Consider the following 22,774-nt stretch of genomic DNA (forward strand, 5'->3'; position numbering starts at 1 on the left):
AGCACTGCTGGAAGATTCTTCGTGATGAACCCAAGTGGCATGCAGTTTTGGAAGAACTTGAAAACCCAAATAAAAGGAGTTTGGATGGTGAAGATGAGGCAATTGGCACCTCAAGGACACCAGAAGCTGTAGGAGAATTGGAACGTCCTATGGGGACACAACAAGCTAAGAAAAAACGCAATGGTAAAGGTAGAGTCAGCGATGATGATGTTAGTTTAGATGAAGACTTGAAGAAATTCATTGACATTCAAGCAGCAACAAAAAAATGACAGGAAGATTTCGTAGAGACACAAGAACGCATTTCTGAAAAGAAGTTTCAGACAGCAAGGCTTAACAGGGAGGCCGCTTTACTGGAATCGTATCAAAAACTCTTGTGTATGGACACTAGGGAGATGACAGAGGATATTAGAGTTGAGCATGTCCTTGCCCTGAAGATGCTAAGGGAGAAATTGGCCGGTAACAGTAACTAAGGTACTTTGTTTACTGCTATTTTTTTACAGCCAGTCAACATGTATAAATGCATTGCTAATTATCATGCAGTACCACTAAATTTAGTCAGTCAACATCTATTATCAATGCTTTGTGAATTATCATGCAGTACCACTAAATTTAGTCAGTCAACATCTATTACCAATGCTTTGTGAATTATCATGCAGTACCACTAATTACATGACCAGTATGGCTGCATATATGCACAACAGTCCAAACTCTCCAACCTCTATACCTCTTTCTAAACTTGTCTCCAAACATGTCGGATCAATCCGATGACCAGTATGGAAGATGAGGGAGAAATGGCTAAGGAGTCTATTGATCTGAATGCAATTCCTGGAGAATCAATTGTTCTTCCTCCTGAAGTGCAAAAGGCCACAAACAGTAACCCATGCTTCAATGATGTTCGACGTAGAAATTCTGCTATCCGTGCTCACTCTGTCCACACTCAACTTAAAGATGATTTAATTGAGCACATTTGGCAGCGTTTTGGCCATAGGGCTCCCCACTAGTATTTTTTTTGCTAATAACCTCATGTAAGATCTGTCATGAATTTCTTTTTCTTATTGGCACTGTTAATTATATTGAGTAAGCTGACTTACTGCTTGTTTTCTTTTTCCAGAATCATTGGTATGAGGTTGATTGGCATTTCTAGCAGGCTATCATGGAGGTTGACTTTTGGATTTTGGTGCTTCTTCCTCAACGATGCAGTTAGCTGTTCAGTTTGCTTTTGTGGCCTGAAATAAACATGTATGGCTAGAGTCATTGTTATCAATTAGTGCATTATGTAGTAACGTATGGACATTCTATTTTATTTCCATGTTTAAAACCTTTGGTTGTCCTGGTTGCTTATCTTTAGTTGGTCATGTAATGAAATGGCTTGGGTCATGTTTATCAGTTCATCATGTAGTAACATATGGACATTTTATTTTATTGTTGTGTTCAAAAGTTTGTCCATGTTTTCATGGTTGCTACCAGTTGGTTATATTGAGATGAGATATTTAGTGTTATTCTCCATATAGAGAGACACAAAGATAATCTTCACAGCACATCCGTTCTCTCTCTGTGCATGAAAGTACTAAAAATAACAAATAGCTAGCACTATATAGATAGTTGCATGGACTGCTAGCTATTTAGTGCTGAGGTGGATGGCTCCTAGCTAGCAATTAGCTAGGACTGTTGCGGATGACCTAATTGCATAGTTTGATGGAAAATTACGAGACGAACGTTTTGAGCCTAATTAGTTCATGATTGAACACTAATTGCCAAATAAAAACGAAAGTGCTACAGTATTTCGTATTCCAAACTTCAACCAACTAAACACGGGCTTAGTAACGGTTCTGTAATTTATTTTTTTATTAATATTCAAACACCCTGTTCAACATTTGTATGAGACACCTCGTGAACTTTACTCGCTAAATCCATACACCCCTGACGTCTCACTCTCAGGCCCTGTTTAGATTCTAAAAATTTTCATCCTAAAGTGTCACATCGAATCTTGCAGCGTACTAAATGTAGACGAAAAACAAAACTAATTGTACAGTTGGGTGAGAAATCGCGAGACGAAACTTTCGAACCTAATTAGTCCATAATTAGACACTAATTATCAAATACAAACGGAAGTGCTACAGTAGCCCAAACAAAAAAAAATTGCCAACTAAACGCGCCCTCACTCCCATCCACCGCCTGCAACTGCAGGGATAGACCATGGAACTCTGAGGAAGAGACAGGCCGTGACTGCCATTCATTCATTGCCGTCGTCTCCGTATGCCTTGGATGGAATATGGATGGGTCCGTTTCCGTTTCGCTGTCGCCGGCGTCCATCCGCGTTCGGCGGCAACCGCGGCCATAACTCCTCTGCTTCCAAAGCAGCCGTCTCACCTCTCGACTTCGTCAGTCCTCACACTAGTTTTTTCTTTCCCTGCTAAAAGATTACACAGTAACCGTGCACCTAATCACCTGCAGTTAGCAGTGACAGCTGCTCTCAGAGACTCATCAGACTGCTGCTGAGGCCTTCACTGCCTACTGCCCATTGCCATCCAATTTGACATTTGAACTCCAGATTCCAGAACAAGAACAACTAGCACTGGGAGACCACAGATGACACGTATACCAAGTCAAAACCGAGCGTTAGCTAGCTCACTGTGTGTGGCTTCCTCGACCTCGACCGAGTCAACGCAAGCGCCCGGCCCCGGCCCCGGCCGGCGGCCGCCATGGACACTAGCGCCTGCGTGCGGCACGGTGCCCTATGCCTCTACCGCTTCCTCCCGTTAACCTCCGTTGACCCGATTTCCCCCTCCGCCGTCTCCTTGGGCCGCTTCAGATCCTCCGCCTCCGCCTCCTCCTCGGCGGCGTCGGCATTGGCGTCGGCGCTTTCCCTGAACTTGGCGTAGATGTCGCCCTTGTAGAAGTTCCAGGTCCGCCACACCAGCACCAGCGACACGAGCGCGCCGGCGACGGTGGCGGCGGTGATGATGAGGAACGACTTGCGGAAGCACTCCACGCCGATGCAGGTCTTGTCGCCGGCGCCCGCCAGAGACCCGCCGTGCTGCCTGGCGGCCTCGGCGTCGTAGAGCGCCCCCGCGACGCGGACGTTGAGCACGTAGGCGCCGATGGGGCTGGCCACGGACCCGAAGTTGTAGAGCGTGGAGTAGTACTTGAGCCCGAACACCTCGGAGATGATGGCGAACAGCAGCGGCCACTGCGCGCCGAAGCAGAAGCCGATCACGACGGAGGACACGTACAGCGACTGCGGCACGCCGAAGGCGATGAGGAGGTGGCCGACGCACGAGAGCAGGAGCACCAGCGTGAGCATCAGCGGCCGCGGGAACTTGTACCGCTCCAGGAACACCTCCGACGCGAACCCGGCGGTGACGCGCCCGGCGTAGTTCCAGATGCTGATGAGGGAGACGAAGGTGTTGATGCTCTTGGACGGGTAGCCCAGCGACTGCCCGATCTGCCCCATGTTGTCGATCGCCGTCAGCGTGCCGCCCACGCCGCAGATGGTGGCCAGGAACAGCACCAGCATGTCCACGCTTACCAGCGCCTGCAGGATTGTGTAGTCCTCCCCCTGCGCCGGCGGGCTGAACATGTGCCGAAGGCAAGACCCCAGGCAGCTGCTGGACCTGGACGGCTGCGTCGACGACGGCTCGGCGGCCTCTGTTCCCGTCGTCATGCTCTGAGCCACCGCCAGCTGTAGCGAGGCTGCGGCGGCTGGTTTCTCCACGGTCACCGTGGGGGGCTCGCGGAGGGACTCCTCGAGCTCCTTCTGGATCTTGTACTCCTGCTTGACGACGACGGCGAGCGGCAGGAAGAGGATGAGGAGCAGCGCCGCGGACGAGACCGCGAAGGCGGCGCGCGAGAAGTTGACCTGCCTCTGCACGACGATCATGATGAGGAGGTAGGCCGCGAGCGCGATGGAGATGTATAGGAAGCAGAAGAAGGCGTCGTTGCTGGTGGCCGCCGATGGTCCCCGGCGTCGGCTGGAGCGCGGGTACGGCATGATGCGGACGGTGTGGACGAAGAGGACGGAGATGGCGGCGGGGAGCCAGGCGATGAGCAGCACAAGCGACTTGGCGTCGTCGCCGTAGATAGCTTGGTAGAGCTGCGTGAAGATGGCGCCGCTGAGTCCGACGAATCCCTTGAGCAGGCCGAGCACGACGCCGCGGCTCTCCGGGAAGTTCTTGACGCAGGTGACGAGCGCGCCGGTGTTGGCGAAGGACTGGGAGTTGGCGCCCACGCAGATGTAGATGCACATGAGCCAGACGGGGGGCCTGGCGGTGCGCCCGTCTATGGCGAGGTAGATCATGAGGTAGCCCGCCAGGTTCATGGCGGCGCCCATGGCGAGCACCACCCACGGCGGCGTGACCTCGTTGATGAGCCCCGAGAGGACGCCCACGTTGGCGCCCAGGTCCTTGAAGAAGGAGAGCGTGTTGAGCGTGCGCTGGTCGTACCCCAGCGACGACTTGAGCACCTTGGAGTAGATGCTGAAGATGTACGTCGCCCCCGACGCCGACAGGATGAGCAGGCACGCGAACACCATGAACCACCGGCCCAGCACCACCTGCCGCACGAACCGCGCCGTCAGCACCTGCGGCCGGCCGGCGGCGCCGCCGGCGCCGGACCCGGACGCGAACACCATCGCGCGCGCGCCAAACTGAAGCTCCTCCTCCTCGTCGTTGTCAGCGTCGGCGGCTCTCTGCTTTGCCGCTTCTCTGGACGGGGTGAGTGGCAGAGCTCGCGCTCCTGTGCAATATATAAGCCAAAGGGGAAACGGCCTGCGCTGACTGTGACTCGCTGAGCAACGGGTGGATGGTGGAGGTGCAAGTACTCCAAAGGCTTGTGTCCTTTGTGTTGTGAGCTGGGTGACTGGAGCAGAGCCAGAGCATCACTACCCATACCTTACATACCACAATTCCACAATTTCATCTTTTTTTAGAATGATTCGGCCAATTTTAGACAGGATTTTTGGTGCCTAGTGAGACTGAGAGTCTACACTACACGTGTTAAGCTCAAGATTCTCTCTCCATTCTCCAAGCAGATCTGCTTTGCTCACACTCACAAGTCACAAGTTATACCAGAGCAGCCAGAGGACAGAGGTTAGTGTGTGTGGCCAAATTATTTGTCACCTCACTCCTCAAGCGTTGAACCCTAGTAGAGCATACGACATTCCATGGTCCTCAGGGAGTAGACTGCCTGCTCACTGTTCTGCCTTGATCTTCAGGAAATGGGATTACTCGAACAGATCGACAGCTTGCCTGTATAAAAACATGGGTGGGCGGACATGGTTCTTGAACCCAAATTCTTGAAGACCCTCCCACATGTGATGTGCTTCAGTTCTAGTCAGGGTCTCTGGTGTGCAGTTGTCATAGATTAATCACAGATCGATGCGTGCAGCGTGCTTCATCGAATCGACGACCTTGACCTGAGAGTTTACTGGGAGGATTTAGGAGGACTAGTGAGAGCGATCTCTGTTGACTAAACAGAGCGTGTGACTGAAGCATGCAGTGACGCACTGCCGCTGATCTTGCCTCCTTGCTTATCCAAAACGGCACTCAATTCTAGAAGAAACAGACAGTTTTTTTCATTACGTAGAAAATAGACAGCTTAAGCTGAGTTGGAAAGAACTCGAATTTGTATTAAGTTAGGCTCACTTAGTTATATCAAGAGATGGGATCGGCGTGTCAGCAATACATTTCATGTTCTCCTTTGGTGGGTCAAACTAAGACAGGATTCTCCGTCGAAGGAGGCACAAATTTATATCATGTTCGCTTGCTCGTATATGATCGTGGATTATAAGCTGAAACAGTATTTTTCTCTCATACCAAACCAGCCAGCAGTAAATAATCTACGATTGTTTACGACGAAACGAACATGCTGTTAGCTTCCTCGGATTGGTGATAGAATGATAGGTAAAGAACTGGCTCCGGATTAACGAACCAGAGATAATTAGCAGTGTACTGAACCAATGATGGATCCTATGGTTAACCAACCAAACAAAGTGGCCATGTGTCTGTAGTGTGATTAGCTCCTTCGTGTGAGAGCACCGAGGTGATTAACAACATATAAAATGTTGCAAACAAGTGATTTGAGTAAAAACAAAGTGTCAGCGTGTGTCCCCATGCTTAGGAAACTGCCATGCCCATCCCTTTCCACGTCTCTGTCACTCTGTGTACCCTCTGGACTTCTGGAGCAAAATGCTGAGGCACCCACTACCTTGACAAGGAGGCGCCAAGATTGTAGATATATATAAAATTGATACGTGGCAGTTTGATTTAAAATAATGGAACATGGTAGCATGCAGGTATAGAAAATTCATGTCCACGCATTTAAGTCAAACTTATTTAACTTGATCATTGTAATATCTATCTAAAATGTTAGGGAGGCAAGGCATCTGCGCTTGCCGTCATAACTCGCAAAGCTGTCTCTATGGTAGCGATAACGGCTACTGACATTTACTAGATCATGACAGTTGTTGACAATGTCTCCGTCAATCGAAAATTCATGTCCACGCATTTAAGTCAAACTTATTTAACTTGATCATTGTAATATCTATCTAAAATGTTACGTAAATTGGTACTACAAAATTGGCATTGGCTAGAATTTATTATGGAAACCATTTACGTTTAAGATAACATATTTTTATAGAACTTTGAAAAAGTATTTCTTTTATATTTTCAAAGGTAAAAATTAAATAAGTTTAACTTATGATAAATATAGATGAACTTATATTTGCAGTTACGATTATATGCATCAAGTATTCAAATGCGAACATTTTTTTCTTTCTAGTATATTTTCTTAAAGGACCATATGACTTAATATGGAAAAAATTATAAAAGTTAAATCAATGACGTTGTTCTTTCAGTGATAAACGATGTATCCATCAATAGCAAGACACCTATAATGACATCGTTAATCTTAATGACGTTGGCTGGTGGCTCCGTCTCACTCTTTTAAAGTGCTTATATGAGTAGGTTGCATGTGGATGTGTTGACAAGAGTGAGCGTGCGTATATATATGAGTCTTACGTTTGTACCATAAAAAAAGAGAAAAAACACAATATGAAGCTTTTGGGTGCCGGTCCCTGCTCCCTACATGCAGAGGTCACCTCATCAAAGCAAATCAAATAAGTGGAATTCCCCTTGAGTTTCTATGACGCGTAGACACTTTCATACAATTCATGATTTGCCACCAAACTCAACTGATTGTGCAGGAGATAAGATTGAATAACTATGTATTTAGGGCTTGTTTGGTTGGTTCCCTCAGCTAGCTACACCGTAGCTACATCTTGCCAAAAGTTCGTCCGTGAATTCGAGCGCCACACTTTTGGCGTGGGTTGGCGTAGATATCCTCAGCAAGAGACGCCGTAGTTTTGGCAAACCAAGGTTGCGGCAGCAGCCAAACGCAATAGAGGCGTGCTGTAGTTTGGTTATGGCGCAATGTGGCTGCAACCAAACAGAAGCACTGAAGCAACTGGCCACGAATGTTAAAAAAAGGTTCTTATGAGTTAATGGTGCAAGTTGTATGTTTTGTTATCTGCATTAGCAGCTGGTTTCTTGCTGATTTTAGCGCTGTCGTTTGTACCATTAGTCTACTTCACGCTTCACGCTAACACATGTGTGGCTCACCGGTTACAAGTCAATATTTCTGTATCCCAAGTCAAGTATGTTAATATATCAGAGTAAAGTATGTAAAACTCCAGCTTGCTAATGGTGTCACGAGAAGCTAATAGCCTTTATTAACAGCAGCAACTAGCAAAAAGTGTCTCTTGACGGGCTGGTTTATACACTAGTACATATATGCATAGGCGCATAGCGTGATAGCGTGCATGGTAAGGGCAACCGCACGTACACCGAAATGGGGACAACCGAGACACAAGTATCCAACAACTGTCCGTATTTCTTTTGTGCAATGCCAGCTCCTTGCTGTTTGATTTAACTATTTAAGCTAGGCACACTTAAAGGAACCGTGTAAACAAAAGCACATTTCTTGGACTTGGTTGATCACCCCAAACAAAAGCATAAAAAATTCTATGATGATTCACTTAACTTTAAAACAAAAATATAAGTCTTATAGATTACGGCGCTGGGAACGGGATGATGACAACACTGTAAATTGAAGTTAGAGAGTAAAAAGAAGAGACGCAGGGGATAAATAAAAGTAGAGCCATAGTTAAGAAATTAATACTATAATAGAGTATTTGGTTTGGAGAATCAACCCATTCCAGATGAGGTGATACATCGTGAGCCCATCTCTCAAATTTAGTGGAATAATTTCATTTCTTATTCTAGTAGTAATTATTGGTTTGTGAGGACTGAGGTGGTGATGAATATATCAACTGCTTTCTATTCCACAAACCAAACAAAAAAATGGAACAGTGAGATAATGATGATGGACTACTTCATTTGACAAACCGAACACCACCTACATGTTCAAAATTTTGGCCGTGCTTGGGTCCTTTTCTAGCGTGTATTGTTCTCTATGCCACCATTCAACTCAAATCAAAACAACCCATAATTCAAATCTACAAATTAAACTTCTAACCAAAGTTTTCCATTTAGGTCAAATTTGAAAATTTTGGAAGCAAAATCCTAACTTAAAAAATGAACATATACACTTGACCACTTAAAGATGCCCAGTTATTTATTATTTTATTTTATTAAAAATAAGTATAAACATAGACATCGACTAGACTGCACATTTTTATAAAAACAAACGCACATTCTACCCTTATAAGCACCTTCAAGTGACTAAGGAGTCGTTTGGAAGGTCTTTTAAGGGCTCCAGCTCCTCCAACTCATGCCCTGTTCATCGAAGCTGTTTTTTCTCTCTACTTCAACTGAACTAGGAGCCTGGAGAAGCCACTGTTTTTTGCTCCTCCGGCCCTGGCTACTCATAGCATGGAGACAAAGTTGGAAGAAGCCTGGCCAAACAGGCTCTAAGTTGGTAAGACAAGCATCTACGCCAGTTTCACCATAATGAACCTAAAACTACAAGGTTGATGTCTAAGTCTGAGATAAGTGACAAAAATGTGAGGAAAGGTCGTATAACCATACGAAAAATATATTCTATCATGGACGATTACAATATCCACATTAGCAAAGTGTTCCTTGTTAATGAGCACACTAAACGTGTTTATGCATGCATGGCATGTCACACTCACCTCGTGTTAACTTTACTCTTAACCCAATAATTAACCCCACGTCAGCACTCGAGAGTACTGTCCCGGTCTCCCGGATAAGCATATCTTGCTCGCGTGCTTGACTTGCATCGTCCACTCATTGCATGCTGCTTTCACGCTTCGTTTATGCTTTGACCTTTTTTTTTAAAAAAAAAACATAGTTACAGTTGCATAGTTGGCTTTCATGCATGCATCGATGATCGATCGCGTGTATCACCATGGATCGTGCACGTCAACGCCACGAGAGTTCTCTCCATTCTCCAAGGAACGTGCATGTCAATGCCAAAGGAGATATCACTGGACCCTGATGGTGGCCAAATTTAACTCTCCAACAAAAAGGTCAAAAGTGCTGGAAGTGAAAGGCCGTGCGCATGCATGCATAGATCGCATTCTTTCTTGAGTGCAAGTCATATGTTTATCTTTCTTTCAAGATATTGTGACAAGTTGGAAGCCCGGTAGGCGGCTACCACTATATATATCCACTGGAGTAGAAGAATCTTATATATGCACATATCTATCTGCTCTGATCTTTATCCACATGAACCAATAAGCTCTTTTTTGGTTCGGTAGTTACAGTTAGGAAATGCCTGCATGCCTGCAAAAGAATAAATAAAAATATCAATGCCTGCATGCCTAGAAGTTGGAGTTGGGTGAGCACGCCCTGCGTACGCCATCTCGTTCTCACACACAGGTATAACAAAGCTAGATTATGGTTTCTTTTATTTTCCCCTTTGTTTTTCAGTGCATTTACAGCTAGCTACTCAAGCAGTCATGACACGTAGAGGGCAGCTTCAGAGTTTGACACGCACGCAGAGGAGGCCAGCGGGTCGAAAGTGACTGCCATCGATCAAGCAAGCATAAGCATGCATATATATATATATACATCTCGAATTCGGCACATTCAAAAGGCTGGTCTACTTGTTCTTCTTTTGGAGCCATGAAATTGACAGAGATGCATGTCCGTTTCACCGCAACGTGCATGCCCATTCTGCAAAAGTGAAGAAAACCATGCCAATTGACAAACCTTTGCTTTGATTTGCGCTTGGCAGCATCATGGGGTCGCTTTCCCTCTTCCTCTTGTCTACGGCATATATATGGAACACATGCCATGGTGCTAGTTCTTTAACGACCTCCAAATTACCCCATATGTTATATAATACTCTTACCAATTTTATATTATTCTTTTTATATTACCATATGGTCATGTTTGTGAACAAACAGGACAAAGGTAATACTTCAGTTAATTACTGTCTCCTATCACAAATATAAGTTTATCTAAATCTGTCTTTAAGGCAATTTTCTAAGTTTGACTACCAATGTATATAAAAAATGATTATATTACCTTAAACGAGAATATTTATATAATAAGATGTCAATAATCTTGTGGTAATTTAAAATTTTAGATATTAACCGTCAAATTTAACAAATACTCCCCCTATCCTGCAATATAACACATTTTAAAATTTTAAGGCAACATAAGTGAATACTCAAATGAAGTATATATATAGATTAAACCAATTTACGGAGTTTCTCTTTAAATTATGGTTTTTATTTTAACAAACTTTATTAAGTTTGATTATGGGTACTACATAGAATGCATTACATTTCAGTATAAATTTTAAAAATTACAGTGCACTATATTTCAGAACGGAGGAAGTATAAAACTAGATGGACATATATTCCCTGTCTGAGGATGTAATAAAAGCTAGGAAACGAGCTCTGCATGGTATTTCATTGCTTTCCCATATAGATAGATATAAACTAAATAAAATGAGACGATAATCAACATAAAAGAAAGAAAAAAACGTAATTTTCAGGGTGAGGTAGAGAGGTTCCATATTAGCCGCTGTCACGCACTTTGAGCTGAAATTTTCAGCGCATGATCGAGTCGGCACGCCAAACAAACAGGGTGAACACGGCTTCGCCAAACGTGCGAACGGAATAGAGGCGGCGGCTAGGCACCAAGCCACCAAGCGTGTGACAACAGCTAGCTGACAAGGAGATGCATGGGCAGTTGGGCACGGGCGGGCGCAGCAGGAGCACGAGGGGACGAAAGCAAAATGGAGATTCTCCCCCGTTCCGTTTGTGCTGTGCGTCAAAAGCTGCTAGCGCCCCACTGAAATCGATCCTTTCCAACTTCCACTCTATAGAAACCTTCGTCTTGTGTTTGGTTTTGGTTTCGAGGGTAATCAGTCAGTCATGGCCACAATCTTGGAGGACAGTGATGCCTAATTGCGATCTGCAGACCTGGCTGAGAAAGGTCATCAGACTGAAAAGATGCAGAACACTCTGACAGATCATAAGCACCATCTTGCAACGTGTCTCTCCAAGATTCACTCACTCCAAGCAGTGTTGCTATAGAAAGAGTTCCAACTTCAGACCCTTTTAGCACAGTTCCAGCTCTACCTCTGAGATCCATGTGCGTACCGTGGACTTAATTAAAGCACTTCAAATGTTTATATTTATCTAAACTATAAACCAAATAATTCATGTAAATTCTCTCTGTGTGTCTTTAGCTTCAGACCTAAGATCTTTCTAAAGCTAAATACGCAGCTCCCAAAAATCCACAGAGCTCTCCAAACAGGACCGATCCATGGTCATAGGATTCATCTAACTGTGGCAAAAGATGTGTCTGGAACGTTGTATCATGTAACAAAAGAGGATAAGTGCTTTCATGATCATAAAAGCGATGTATCGGCAATAGGATCTCATCTCATGTCCAATGCATATGCATAGGCCCTGCTTCAGATCCAGGACAAGAAGTGGGAACCAGATGAAAGGCGAGAGCGATGGAGCCCTGTAAGTCCCGTCTCACCAGCTGAACAGTGGTTGGAAGCACTCTGCAAAGCAGCAGAAAAAAGGCAGCGCTACCAGAAGTCTGCATAAAACAAGCACTCGCGCAGATGCTCCTCAGCTCAGTCCAGAGAAGAATAGAAAGCCATGGATTTGAGACAGGTGATCGGCCTAACCGGTGACCAGATTCACAGTAATAGCAGGTCCCTGTCCGAATGTCATCCCTGTATGGCAATTGGCAACAGCTTGAGCAGCTACAGGGCTCTGGCTGCTGTGAGCTTCTAGATTCGCTTGAACTTATTAGCCTGACTTATCAGCCATAGTACAGTGTTTTTCTTTCACAACAAATCAGCGAACAGTACTTTTCAGTCTGTCTTTTCAGCGAAACGAATGGGCCCCACACTTGGCACAGCATCAGATGATGACCTGAAGCTGAAGACCCGACAGCGTCAGCACGTAACTGACTAACTGTCAGGGATCGGGTTGAACAGTATGCTCAACGAAACAGGGCTACCCAGGACCGTAAAAAAAAACAGGGCTACCCAGCATTTGCAGCAGCAGAACGCACTGTGTTTCCTTCACTTATTGAGAGGTCAAGAGCAATCTATCTATCTGTAACACAAGATGTGAAACCTGGAACGGTTCAGGTACAAGACACGCTGCAGCAACAGGGCTGGAGGCTTGGAACGGCCTTCAGAAACAAGTACTGACGGTGGGCGGTGGGTGGACAGCAGGGCGCTATTATCGCTGTCAGGTGTCGACAACAGCCCTGCTTGAAGACTCGCCATCAGACATTTGAGGTGTCTTCTACTTCTATGGCCTCAGGTTGAGCCTTACGTGCTTGAAGAAGAGGTAGAAGAGGACGGCCGACGACACGAAGAGGCTCAGGAGCACCAGCCAGATCTGCCACACTGCACAACAGAACAAGAGGATAGAGCAAGGCCCGTTCACAGAGACACGGCTACACAGACAGACAGACACGTACCTTTCCATTCGGGAGGGACGTCAAGTTTTGTTATCTCTGCTCCCCATTGATGTGAGGTGGAGATTACAACCCTACAATATCAACCGTATGAATAATAATGCATGTATAATATCACCAGTGCAACGAGGAGGATCGCGCAAAAGCCAGACATGTTGAGTTTGAGTAGCTGTGGATGGATGGATGTGATCATGTGGATGACAAATTTTTGCTTCTCCCATTGGAAAACCCTGGCGTATTTATGGTGGACATGAATGAATATGCAAAGTAGTCCTATATCGTGAGTTCGTAGCCTATTTATTATCTAATTTCATTCTATTTCGACAACAGTGGGCCTAATGACGAATCCTGTCGGAATGCAGGACTGGCTACTCTTTCAAGGTTCCATGTGAGCAAGACACTTTTGTTCTTGATATATCTACTAAATAAATAAGGTGCTTAGTAATGATAACATATCACTCCTTGCAACAAAGAGAAAGATTACCTTTCAGTAGGGCAAAATTCAATGGAGGAAACTGGGAAGCCAAGATGAACCTTCTTGCTCCAGTGAGCAACCTCCATCTTCTTTATTTCCACGGCGCAAAAGTCACCATCACGGTTTCCTCTGAAAACAGGGTGAAAATTATATCCATATTAATAGCACCTCGCATAAAAAGGAAAATCAAACCCTGGTTGTCAAATATTGACAGATTCTACAATGTTAATGTCAACTTTTAAAGGCATGTAACTGGGATAGCTAGTGGATAAGCTCCTTTTCGAAAGAAGGAAACAGAGCAGGTATCTTGAGTGTTCAATAAAATCAATTCATTAAGACCCTGCTAGTAGCATAACTATTATCCGTTGACTAGCTAATACTTACTTCAGTCGATTGGACGCACTTCAGGTTATGTGGTAACTATTTATCTTCAAATGGCTGCATGTTCGTAAATTTTCAGAAATACACAGCTACACAGATACTTTCAGCCACTGTTTATCATAATATACATAAAATTTATAATAATAACACTAATAATGTTTTAAGCTCACCAAAGTATACAACAAGGACAGTTGACGCCTTGATGCAAAGAAATATGAAGAAATTGCTTAAATTCTAGGAAAATAAAACTATTATGAGTACTTTCAAAATTTCCAAATACATGTTTTCCTAGAAAAGGAAAAGTGCTAGACAGAAATGTATTTGCAGACTCAGTTCAACAGCTGGCATCTCATCCACTTACAGTGCAAGATATTTCCCTTCCAAGCTAATTGCGAGTGTGGAAATGGGCTTTGTTGAAAATCTTTTGTAACCGATTCTCTTCCAATTACTTATGTCCACAGCCATAGTCAAAACATCATGACCTATTTAAGAGACAAAAACTGAACTATAGCTGCCTGCTGGTGCACTTCTTTAAATTCATTCAAAGGATTACCTTTTACAAGTGTGCAAAACAGGAAAGGTTTGGCTCCATCCCTAGAAAAGCGGCAATACTCAATCTTCTCATCCTGTAAATAAACAGAAGGAAAGAGAAGATCAGACGAACAATTCAGTTTCAACTATCATGACAGGCTATTACGGAAAATTATCATACTGTACCGAAGATCTTGTCAAATTGATTAGTGGAGCCCCCTCATCAATGTTCCATATTCTTGCAGAGCCATCAATGGATGATGAAACTAAAAACTTTGAGTCTAAGCTACATGAGAACGGGACAAGCACTGTATCAGGATCTAAGGTTAAAGAAATGAATTTAGGCTCTTCGGCTTACAAAAAAGTAGCCAATGTGTAGTAAAGTAACCCTCTCTCCTGAGCAAGGAATTTTAAGACACAGGCTATATTAAAACTACCATGATACTAGGCAGCTAGAAGGTTTGTCATGTGCATTGTACCAGACTGAATCCTATATATCTAAGTAGCCAACACAAAGCATGAGGTAATAAATTAATAATGCATGCATCTATTCAGCAGGAAATAGGGATTTTGTTTTTTTATGTAATAGCAACAGAAGCATGCTTCCCCATTTCTTTTACCTGATGTCCATGTCACGGAAGGATTTGTGAGCTTTAGGTTCGTCCAAAATCACATTGAGACTTGGCCAATGAAATATTCTGAGACGTCCATCCTGTCATTGTGAAATAGGCTAGTAAATTGTAGATGTAACATTCAAAATTTTAGTACACCATATACCCAAAAAAAACTGTACTTCATCAGTTTAAAGTATGTCATAACTCTTGAACAAAACTTATTTCGAAAATTACCACCATATGGATGATCAATACTTTAAATAAAAATGTAACTCATATCATATCGTTAATACAGTAAAAAAAGTTTAACTAATTGAAAAATGGAATTACAAGAAAGGATGAGCTCATACCTCACCACCAACAGCAAACTTAGCACCATCAGTGCTGAATGCTAAACATTTTTGAGGCCCAACACATTGGAGAGGTGAAGCAGCTCTTGAAATAAGGTGAATACCGAAGTCTTTATAAACAAGATTAAATACCCTACAAAAGTAACAGAAGAATGATAGTACAATAGATTATTTTATAGTATGAAAAAGAACAAAACCACCGAAAAGAAGTGATCCATATATAGAAAACAAAGGGTTATTCCTCTCTTAATGAAATGACGTGCAGCTCTCGTGCGTAGTTCGAGAAAAAAAACAAAGGGATTTTCTGATATTATTACAAGGAGTGCAGCTAGATACACGCTTCAAAACGTTCTGCATTACAAACCTGAAGAATGTGTAATTCAGCATAGGGGAAAACAACTTCAAACTACCAGTGAAGTTCAGGCAGGCAGGCAGGCAGGCATGAGGTGACAGTTCAATCCTTTGCACATACGAACCAAATCAACCCAACAATCTCTAAGGCATATGCAAATTTCAAGTACTATAGCAATTTGTTAATTTGTTACTGACAAAGTTCATCAGCGAGTTAGCATCTACAAGGAAAAATTCGAACTAGAATTCTAGCATCGACAAGGAAACACAGCCCACCTGCAGCCTTTGGCGGTTGCGCAGACGAGCTCCCGGCCGCCGGGGTGCACGGCGATCGCGCGCGGCGTGTCCGCTGCCTCGCCCACGGTGACCCTCGCCTGCAAAACCACAAGCAAAGCAAGCGCACGCGCATAAGCTCAGTTCACGATGAGGCCGGCGCCGGCCTTCCAGGGTGCACGGGGGAAGCACCCACCAGGGGCTCGGACTCGGAGGAGAGTGCGGATGCCTTGGCGTCGAACTCGAGGAGGTCGACGAGCGGCGGGGACGAGGCCGTGGCCCCGCGGCCGAACGCCACGAGGAGGCGGGAGACGCCGGGTGGCCAGCCGTCATCGTCCCGCCGCCGTATCCACGCCGCGCATGCCACCTTCCCGACCGCACCCTCGCCGCCGTTCCCCGCCATAGGACTGATGGGCGATGGCCTTGGTGCGGTTCCGCAGCTCTGCTCTGCTCTGCTTGCGTTGGCGGCTTGGCGCTTGCTTCTTTGTAGTTGTAGGGAGGAGACTGCAGACGAGACGAGGGAGGCGGGCGGCCGCCGCGGCGCGAGGCGTTGGACGGAGGGGAGCCAGGGCGGAGTGCGCCACGGAATCGCCGCCAGCATCCAGTGGATATGCTCGGGCCGGCGCCTGCATCTGCATGCGATGGCGCAAGCTGACGGTTCGTGCATTGTGCGAATCGGCCGGCCGCGCACGGAAATCATCCCGTCCGACCGATACGATCGGACGGGAGCCGTGAGCCGAGGACTTATTTCCTGCGCGCTCAGTTGGCGGTTTCTGACTGGCTGTGCTGTTTCCCGCCCAATAACGATTAGTAGAGGGAGCAGCGCATGCGCTTGGCCTCTGAGAGCCCAGGTACGTATTTCGTTTCTTTTTTCTTTTCTTATATTTCTTTTCCGTTTTCTTATATTTCCTTTTTATTTATACTTATTTAATTTTGTCTTTCTTTTATTTCTATTTTATTTTAATCTATTATTCTATTTTCGTTTTTATGCTGACTCCCAGGTTATATGTTTATCTTTTTTTTTCTTTCCTTTCTTATTTCTCTTTTTTTCTGTGTGGTTTCTTTCTTCCTTTTAGTTTCTTTATCTTTTTAAATATTTATTTTATTTATTTTTTCTTTTACTATGCATTTTATGTTTTACTTTTCCGTTGATGATATGGACTATAAAGTTAGCGCACCATGTAGAGACTGGAGCTAGTGGCCCACATGCGTCCAAGTTCGGATGAGCTTATTTTATGTTCTTTATTTTTCTTCTATTTCATTTTCATTCCCTTTTCTATTGATCTTTTATTTTTATTTTCTTTATTTTCTTTATTTTCTTTTTCTCCTTCTATGTGTTATCGTAATATAATATATATCTTTCACTATTCATGTTCTACTTTTTTATATTCAATGAGATATATGCGACGTTTGCGTCATATATCTATAATATTCTATGATGTGTTTCCGGGTATTCATGTATTATATATGGGATATTCCATGTTTATTTTTAATATCCACATAGTACTCGTAAGATGTTTAGTTTGTTCAAATAGTATCTATGTGATGTTTTTTTATTTTCTTCAATTTTTTCTTGTTTAGGTAGTATATATGTGATGTTGTATGATATATCTCACATAGTATCAATGGGATGTTTTGTTTTATATATTTGATTATTAACATAATACATGTGAGAAATTTTATGATTTTTATGTTGTTCGAATGCTATCCGTGTGATGTTATTTTAATTTTTCTCTAGATTTTTTCTTCTTTGTTATTTTACTTTAATTAAGTAGTTTTTTATTTTCATTTTTTACTTTTTCAATTTCCTACATTCCTAAGAAATATGTGATATTCGTTTAGTATAAATGTAATGTTCTATGATGTATTGAGTGATGTTTATGTAGTATACATGTGATGTTCATGTAGTACACATGTGATGTTCTATAATGTTTTCAGGCGATATTCATGTAGTATATACGTGATGTTCTAGATGTACTTTCAGGATGTTCATATAGTATGCACGTGATGTTCTATTCTGTATTTTATGATATTCACATAGTATACAAGTGATGTTCTATGATGTCTTTTGGGATGTTCAAGTGGTATAAATGAGATGTTCTACAATATAAATGAGATGTTCTATTCATGTTCTATGATTTTATTTTGTGATGTTCACGTAGTATATATATATATATATATATATATATATATATATATATATATATATGTGATGTTCTATTATATATTCAATGATGTTCATATAATATACACGTGAGGATCACGTAACATACATGTGATGATCATGTAGTGTCCATATGAGCCCCGCAAAAAAAAGTATCTATATGAGGTTTTGTGATGTTTACGTAGTATACATGTGATGTTCTATATGTATTTTGTTATGTTCACATAGTATACATGTGATGTTTTTATTATATATATATATATATATATATATATATATATATATATATATATATATATATATATATATATATGTGTGTGTGTGTGTGTGTGTGTGATGTTCTACGATGTATTTTGCGGTGTTCACGTAGTATAAATGAGATGTTCTAAATTTTATGATGTTCAAGTAGTATACCTATGTTGCATCTATTTTTTTATATTTTTCTTATATTCACAAATTATTTTTGTTCCTATTTTATAATATTTTTTCTCAAATATTTCTCTCTCTCATCCCTATGCGTTGACGTGATATACATTTGCTACTCTTCCGTGTCCGAGACGAGACCTACGTGCTGCGTTCTTCTGGACGAGTGGAGTGCCCCTGCATTATTATTATAAGTCTACAGAGATTATGCCCCTGCTATATATGATTCGACATTGTAATTAATCTGAGTCCATGTATAAATGTACGGTCCTACTAGAAAACAAACCGATCGAGTTCCAAAGGTTCTGCCAACGATTTATATTGCAACAAAGATTCCTTGGCACATGCGCGCCTAGTTCTTCTTCAGTCGTCAGGAGTGACACATCGTAGGAGCTCAAACGAACATTAGTTTGTAGACTAGGATATGCTTCTAATCAAACTCCTTGGAGGCAAGGCCATCATGCATGATGCATGCATGGATGTCCTCGTCGTGACCACTCCCATCATCCCAACGTCAACTCTTTTTTTTCTGAGCAACATCATCCCAACTAGGTATTCCCACCCCTCTAAAAAATAGATGCAACATAGGTATACTACTTTTTTCTAATGCAACTATTTTTTTCTGAGCAACATCATCCCAACTAGATATTTTATGAAAACGGTACGGATATTTTCCGACCGTATTTGAAACCGAATCCGTTTAGAGGGGTTGAGATCTGTCCGTATCTGAGTCCAGATATCCAACATCCGATACCGTATCCGTATCCGAATACTCAAATCGCATATTTATGATGTCGATATCCAATCGTATCATATCCGACATAGCTGACACTATCCGTATTCGAATCCGAATCCAAACAGAAATATAAAAACAAATGTAATATCGGTGATATCCGTATCCGATCCGTTTTCATCCCTGATCCCAACGCTAGCTACGCGACGCGGCGCAGCAGCCAGCAAGTGGGCTGCGAATGGAGTGGAAGTGGTGGGCTGTGAGAGCCACGCGGGATGGGCCAGACGAGACCATGTGCAGTCAAAACGGCCCATTAAAGCGCGCGCTGCCTGGCTCGTGGAGAAAATCGCAGGCGCGACGGTGCCAGTTGCGCGGGAATCAATTGGACGGGAAGCCACCGGATGGAGAATACCGTCCGCCCAATCGGACCCTAGCAGCCCCCGGCCGCGCACGCGTCAGCCTGGCACGTCGCTCGTTTTCTCTCTCCCTCCCTCCCTCTCTGTCTGCGACGACTGGGTGGGCTACCGCCGCCGCTGCCCTACCCAGGTGATGAGGCCTTTGCCTACCTCTTCGCCGGAGATGAGCGCCCACCAGGTATTCCCACCCCTTTTCTCTTTCCTGTCTGCTGTGCGAAACCGAGTTCTCGAACTCTAACCTCAAGCTATTTGGCTATTTGATGCCTACTAACTTCTAGCTTTTTGCAAAAATTATTGGATGTACATGTGTACACCCAATGGTACTTAAGACTGAACAGGCTGTTTTGAAAAAAATGTGATTGTTCTGGTTTATCAAATGCAAATAACTGAATAACGGTGAAAAATTAGTGGTTTAGCTACCTTTAGAGATGAGCTGGAGTGTTGTTGTTTGGAGCTGCTCATGTAATAAGCTTTCTGAGACTGAGAGTAATTTTGACGCTCATACTGATATGTTTCATGGCGTGTATTTGCACATGTACATCCAAAAGAACAAGAAAATACGTTCATATCTGGTATCATTTTGTTAGAGTTGGAGGGTTCCTTCCATCTCTTCTGCCATGTTTTATGTGCCTTCATATCTGATATCAGCAATTCAACATGTCTTCCTTTACCTTTGAAAGATTACTTCTCTGATATTTTTTGATAGCTTCCCTGTCATTTTGACTCGCAATCAATCACCCAACTGCATAAGAACTTTAGGAGTTGTTGAAGTTAATCAGTATTGATTAACTTGTTTTTTTTTCTGGCTTAAGTCTTTTCATGTTTCTGTTTAACTTGGCCTTTTAGGAAAAAGAAAATATCTTAAATTCAGTGGAATTTAGGATGCTTAGACGTATTGATTGGCTTTAGATATGGCACAAGCAGGAACAATTTGCTTTATCCAGTATCCACAGCCATACGCTTTTGTTGCATTTCTTCTGATGGAATACAATTTTGTTTGCCAGGCTGACCCAGAGTTGGAAGCTATCAGGCAGAGGAGGATGCAAGAACTAATGGCACAGCATGGTGGGGTAAGATACCAAACTCCATGACATAAATTGAAGCTGTCACATGTAGATCTCCTTGCTACCGCAAGTGCATGTTTGGGTGCTCCTTAGTTTACTTACTTTTGATCTAATGTTAACTTTTAATTAGGCAAATCAGCAGAATGCGGGCCAACAAAAAGCTCAGGAAGATGCGAAACAGTATGGTTCATTCCTCCACCATCTTCTCATGCTATAGCTCATCATCTCAAGCTATGTTCTGTGGAACCTGGGGAATACTGAATTGTCTTTGAATCTAACTCTCCATCAGGGAAGCTGAGGAACACCGACAGATGATGCTTGCTCAGATATTATCTTCTGAAGCCAGAGAAAGGCGTAAGTTCTTGTTATCGAAGTCATGTATATATGTGCTTAATGCATTTTTTTAAATCATTTACATTTAGATGGCTGATGCATCTTTTAGTGAGTTGTTTCCTCCATTGCATGGAAACTGTTATGTGCTTTTAGGGAGCTCTGCGAGTCTACCTGCAAAAGTTGGATGAAATACTTTACAGAATTTCTTTTGTTATATGCAATTATTGGAGTCTGTTAATCTCTCTTCTGAATTTTAGTTTCTGCCCTTTGGTAGTAGAATGTTTAGGGTGAGTTCAGCAGCGATATGTGGTTAGGGTCCCTGCCTAATTCTGTGTTACCTCAAATCATGCTGTCATGGTTTCCAGTCGAAGCAAAGTCACTTAGATTGTAATCATGCTGCTACAATAATGTAAGCTGTTGTTCCCTGTGAATGCTGTTATTTGCTTTTCATAAAGCAGGCCAGATGCCTTTGGTGTGAGACTGTTATGTGTTTCAGCAGTTGTGTGCTGACCCAATGGGTTTATATATTCCTGAAAAGAACAGGACAGTTGCTCTGTCCACATAGTTACAGTTGGAGATCACCAGTATTCTTTCATGAATCATTGCATAATTTTCCTCATCATATATAGATATTGCAAGAAGGGCAGGCCTGGTGCAAGCGGTAGAGTCTTATCGCCCGTGACCGAAAGGTCCCGGGCTCGAGTCACGGTCTCCTCGCATTGCATAGGCGAGGATAAGGCTTACACTGACACCCTTCCCCAGACCCCGCACGGAGCGGAAGCTATCTGCACTGGGTACGCCCTTTTTATATATAGATATTGCAACAAATTAAGACAAAAATGCGTATTGGGAATATAAGCTTGGTGTTGAGCATGGAATTTTATTGATGATGTTTGCTATTTCAAACAACTTACTCTTCTGATTCATTAGAAAAGATGGTTGATATGGTCTTTATTTAGTAAAATCTTCTATGCTGTTTATGTTTGTGTGACTAGCGATGTGGTCTAAGATGAAAATATCTCTAATCTTGCAACCGGCACAAATACTAGAAGGGCTACACTGATCAAAATACTTCATATAAACATTTAAAGTAATTGTATCTGGGTGACATCAATATACGAATAAAATGAAAAATACTAATCATGTTGAAGTTCAATTTGTTTGTTGATGTTTGGTTGTAGTTGATCATGACATATTTTGCTTGAATGAATAATTTAGGTTTCTCCAGAGGGTTAGAATAGCTATTGTTGTTCCAGAAGTAGATGCCTGTTACTGGATATGTTTGTAAATCTGCTAGTGTAAACGGTTGAGGTGGAGGAAGGAAGTGTAATGCAACGCTTATTTTTGCATGATTTTGACAGTCTCCCGCATAGCTATTTCAAACAACTTACTCTTCTGATTCAACTTTTTGTGACGTGTTTCAGGCTATGTAAATTATTCCTAAACCTGATGTGAGCTTTTCCCCCCGTATTTTGACCTGCTCCATGAATTCCAGGGTATGTAGTACAAATGGGCCTTGTTACCTTGGTTCTTTGGTTCTCCTAATTCAGGGGTTGCTCTTTGTCTTGAATGGGGTGATTTGTCTCGCTGGTATTGTACTGATCTAAAACTGTTCTACGATGAACCCTGTTTTCAAAACTGAAGCTACCAAAAGCACTTTACGGAGTGTAGTAATTTTGCACTCCCTTTTATTTTGTTTTTTTTTTCTAGATATTGCTAGGT

General features: G+C 42.9%; 3 protein-coding genes across 4 annotated transcripts; 1 reads left to right on the top strand and 2 right to left on the bottom strand.

Annotated features, from left to right (window-relative positions):
- Window positions 1–2,490: 2,490 nt before the first annotated feature.
- LOC136516213 (protein NUCLEAR FUSION DEFECTIVE 4-like) lies at window positions 2,491–4,721 on the bottom strand. The gene has a single exon (XM_066509574.1). The coding sequence runs from the start codon at window positions 4,628–4,630 to the stop codon at window positions 2,744–2,746; it is 1,887 nt and encodes a 628-aa protein (XP_066365671.1). The 5' UTR covers window positions 4,631–4,721; the 3' UTR covers window positions 2,491–2,743.
- Window positions 4,722–12,007: 7,286 nt separating this feature from the next.
- On the bottom strand, window positions 12,008–16,532 carry LOC136537809 (SEC12-like protein 1). The gene is made up of 10 exons (XM_066529777.1): window positions 16,116–16,532; window positions 15,923–16,020; window positions 15,296–15,428; window positions 14,952–15,043; window positions 14,518–14,617; window positions 14,354–14,426; window positions 14,162–14,282; window positions 13,429–13,548; window positions 12,948–13,018; window positions 12,008–12,873 (listed from the first exon to the last, which is right to left on the bottom strand). Exons 1-10 carry the CDS (start codon window positions 16,518–16,520, stop codon window positions 12,776–12,778), a joined length of 1,311 nt encoding a protein of 436 aa, XP_066385874.1. The 5' UTR covers window positions 16,521–16,532; the 3' UTR covers window positions 12,008–12,775.
- A 3,174-nt stretch (window positions 16,533–19,706) lies between these two features.
- On the top strand, window positions 19,707–22,704 carry LOC136516229 (uncharacterized protein C23C4.09c-like). Of its 2 annotated transcripts, XM_066509598.1 has the most exons (6): window positions 19,707–19,833; window positions 20,660–20,725; window positions 20,850–20,899; window positions 21,009–21,073; window positions 21,682–21,846; window positions 22,477–22,704. In XM_066509598.1, exons 1-5 carry the CDS (start codon window positions 19,789–19,791, stop codon window positions 21,732–21,734), a joined length of 279 nt encoding a protein of 92 aa, XP_066365695.1. In that variant the 5' UTR covers window positions 19,707–19,788; the 3' UTR covers window positions 21,735–21,846; window positions 22,477–22,704. The 2 variants fall into 2 exon arrangements, with proteins under 2 accessions (XP_066365695.1, XP_066365688.1); XM_066509591.1 differs by lacking the exon at window positions 19,707–19,833 and having other exon boundaries at window positions 20,337–20,725.
- Window positions 22,705–22,774: the final 70 nt, after the last annotated feature.

This window comes from Miscanthus floridulus, chromosome 2 (assembly GCF_019320115.1).
Source record: "Miscanthus floridulus cultivar M001 chromosome 2, ASM1932011v1, whole genome shotgun sequence".
NCBI lineage: Eukaryota > Viridiplantae > Streptophyta > Magnoliopsida > Poales > Poaceae > Miscanthus > Miscanthus floridulus.

Coding starts and splice junctions, on each gene's coding strand:
- LOC136516213 (XM_066509574.1), bottom strand. CDS start 4,630: ATGGTGTTCGCGTCCGGGTCCGGCGCCGGCGGCGCCGCCGGCCGGCCG.
- LOC136537809 (XM_066529777.1), bottom strand. CDS start 16,520: ATGCTGGCGGCGATTCCGTGGCGCACTCCGCCCTGGCTCCCCTCCGTC. Junction 14,283..14,353: donor GTTTTGCACACTTGTAAAAG/GTAATCCTTTGA, acceptor TCTCTTAAATAG/GTCATGATGTTTTGACTATG. Junction 12,874..12,947: donor CGTCCCTCCCGAATGGAAAG/GTACGTGTCTGT, acceptor TCTGTTGTGCAG/TGTGGCAGATCTGGCTGGTG.
- LOC136516229 (XM_066509591.1), top strand. CDS start 20,567: ATGGCACAAGCAGGAACAATTTGCTTTATCCAGTATCCACAGCCATAC. Junction 20,726..20,849: donor TAATGGCACAGCATGGTGGG/GTAAGATACCAA, acceptor ACTTTTAATTAG/GCAAATCAGCAGAATGCGGG. Junction 21,074..21,681: donor TTCTGAAGCCAGAGAAAGGC/GTAAGTTCTTGT, acceptor CATCATATATAG/ATATTGCAAGAAGGGCAGGC.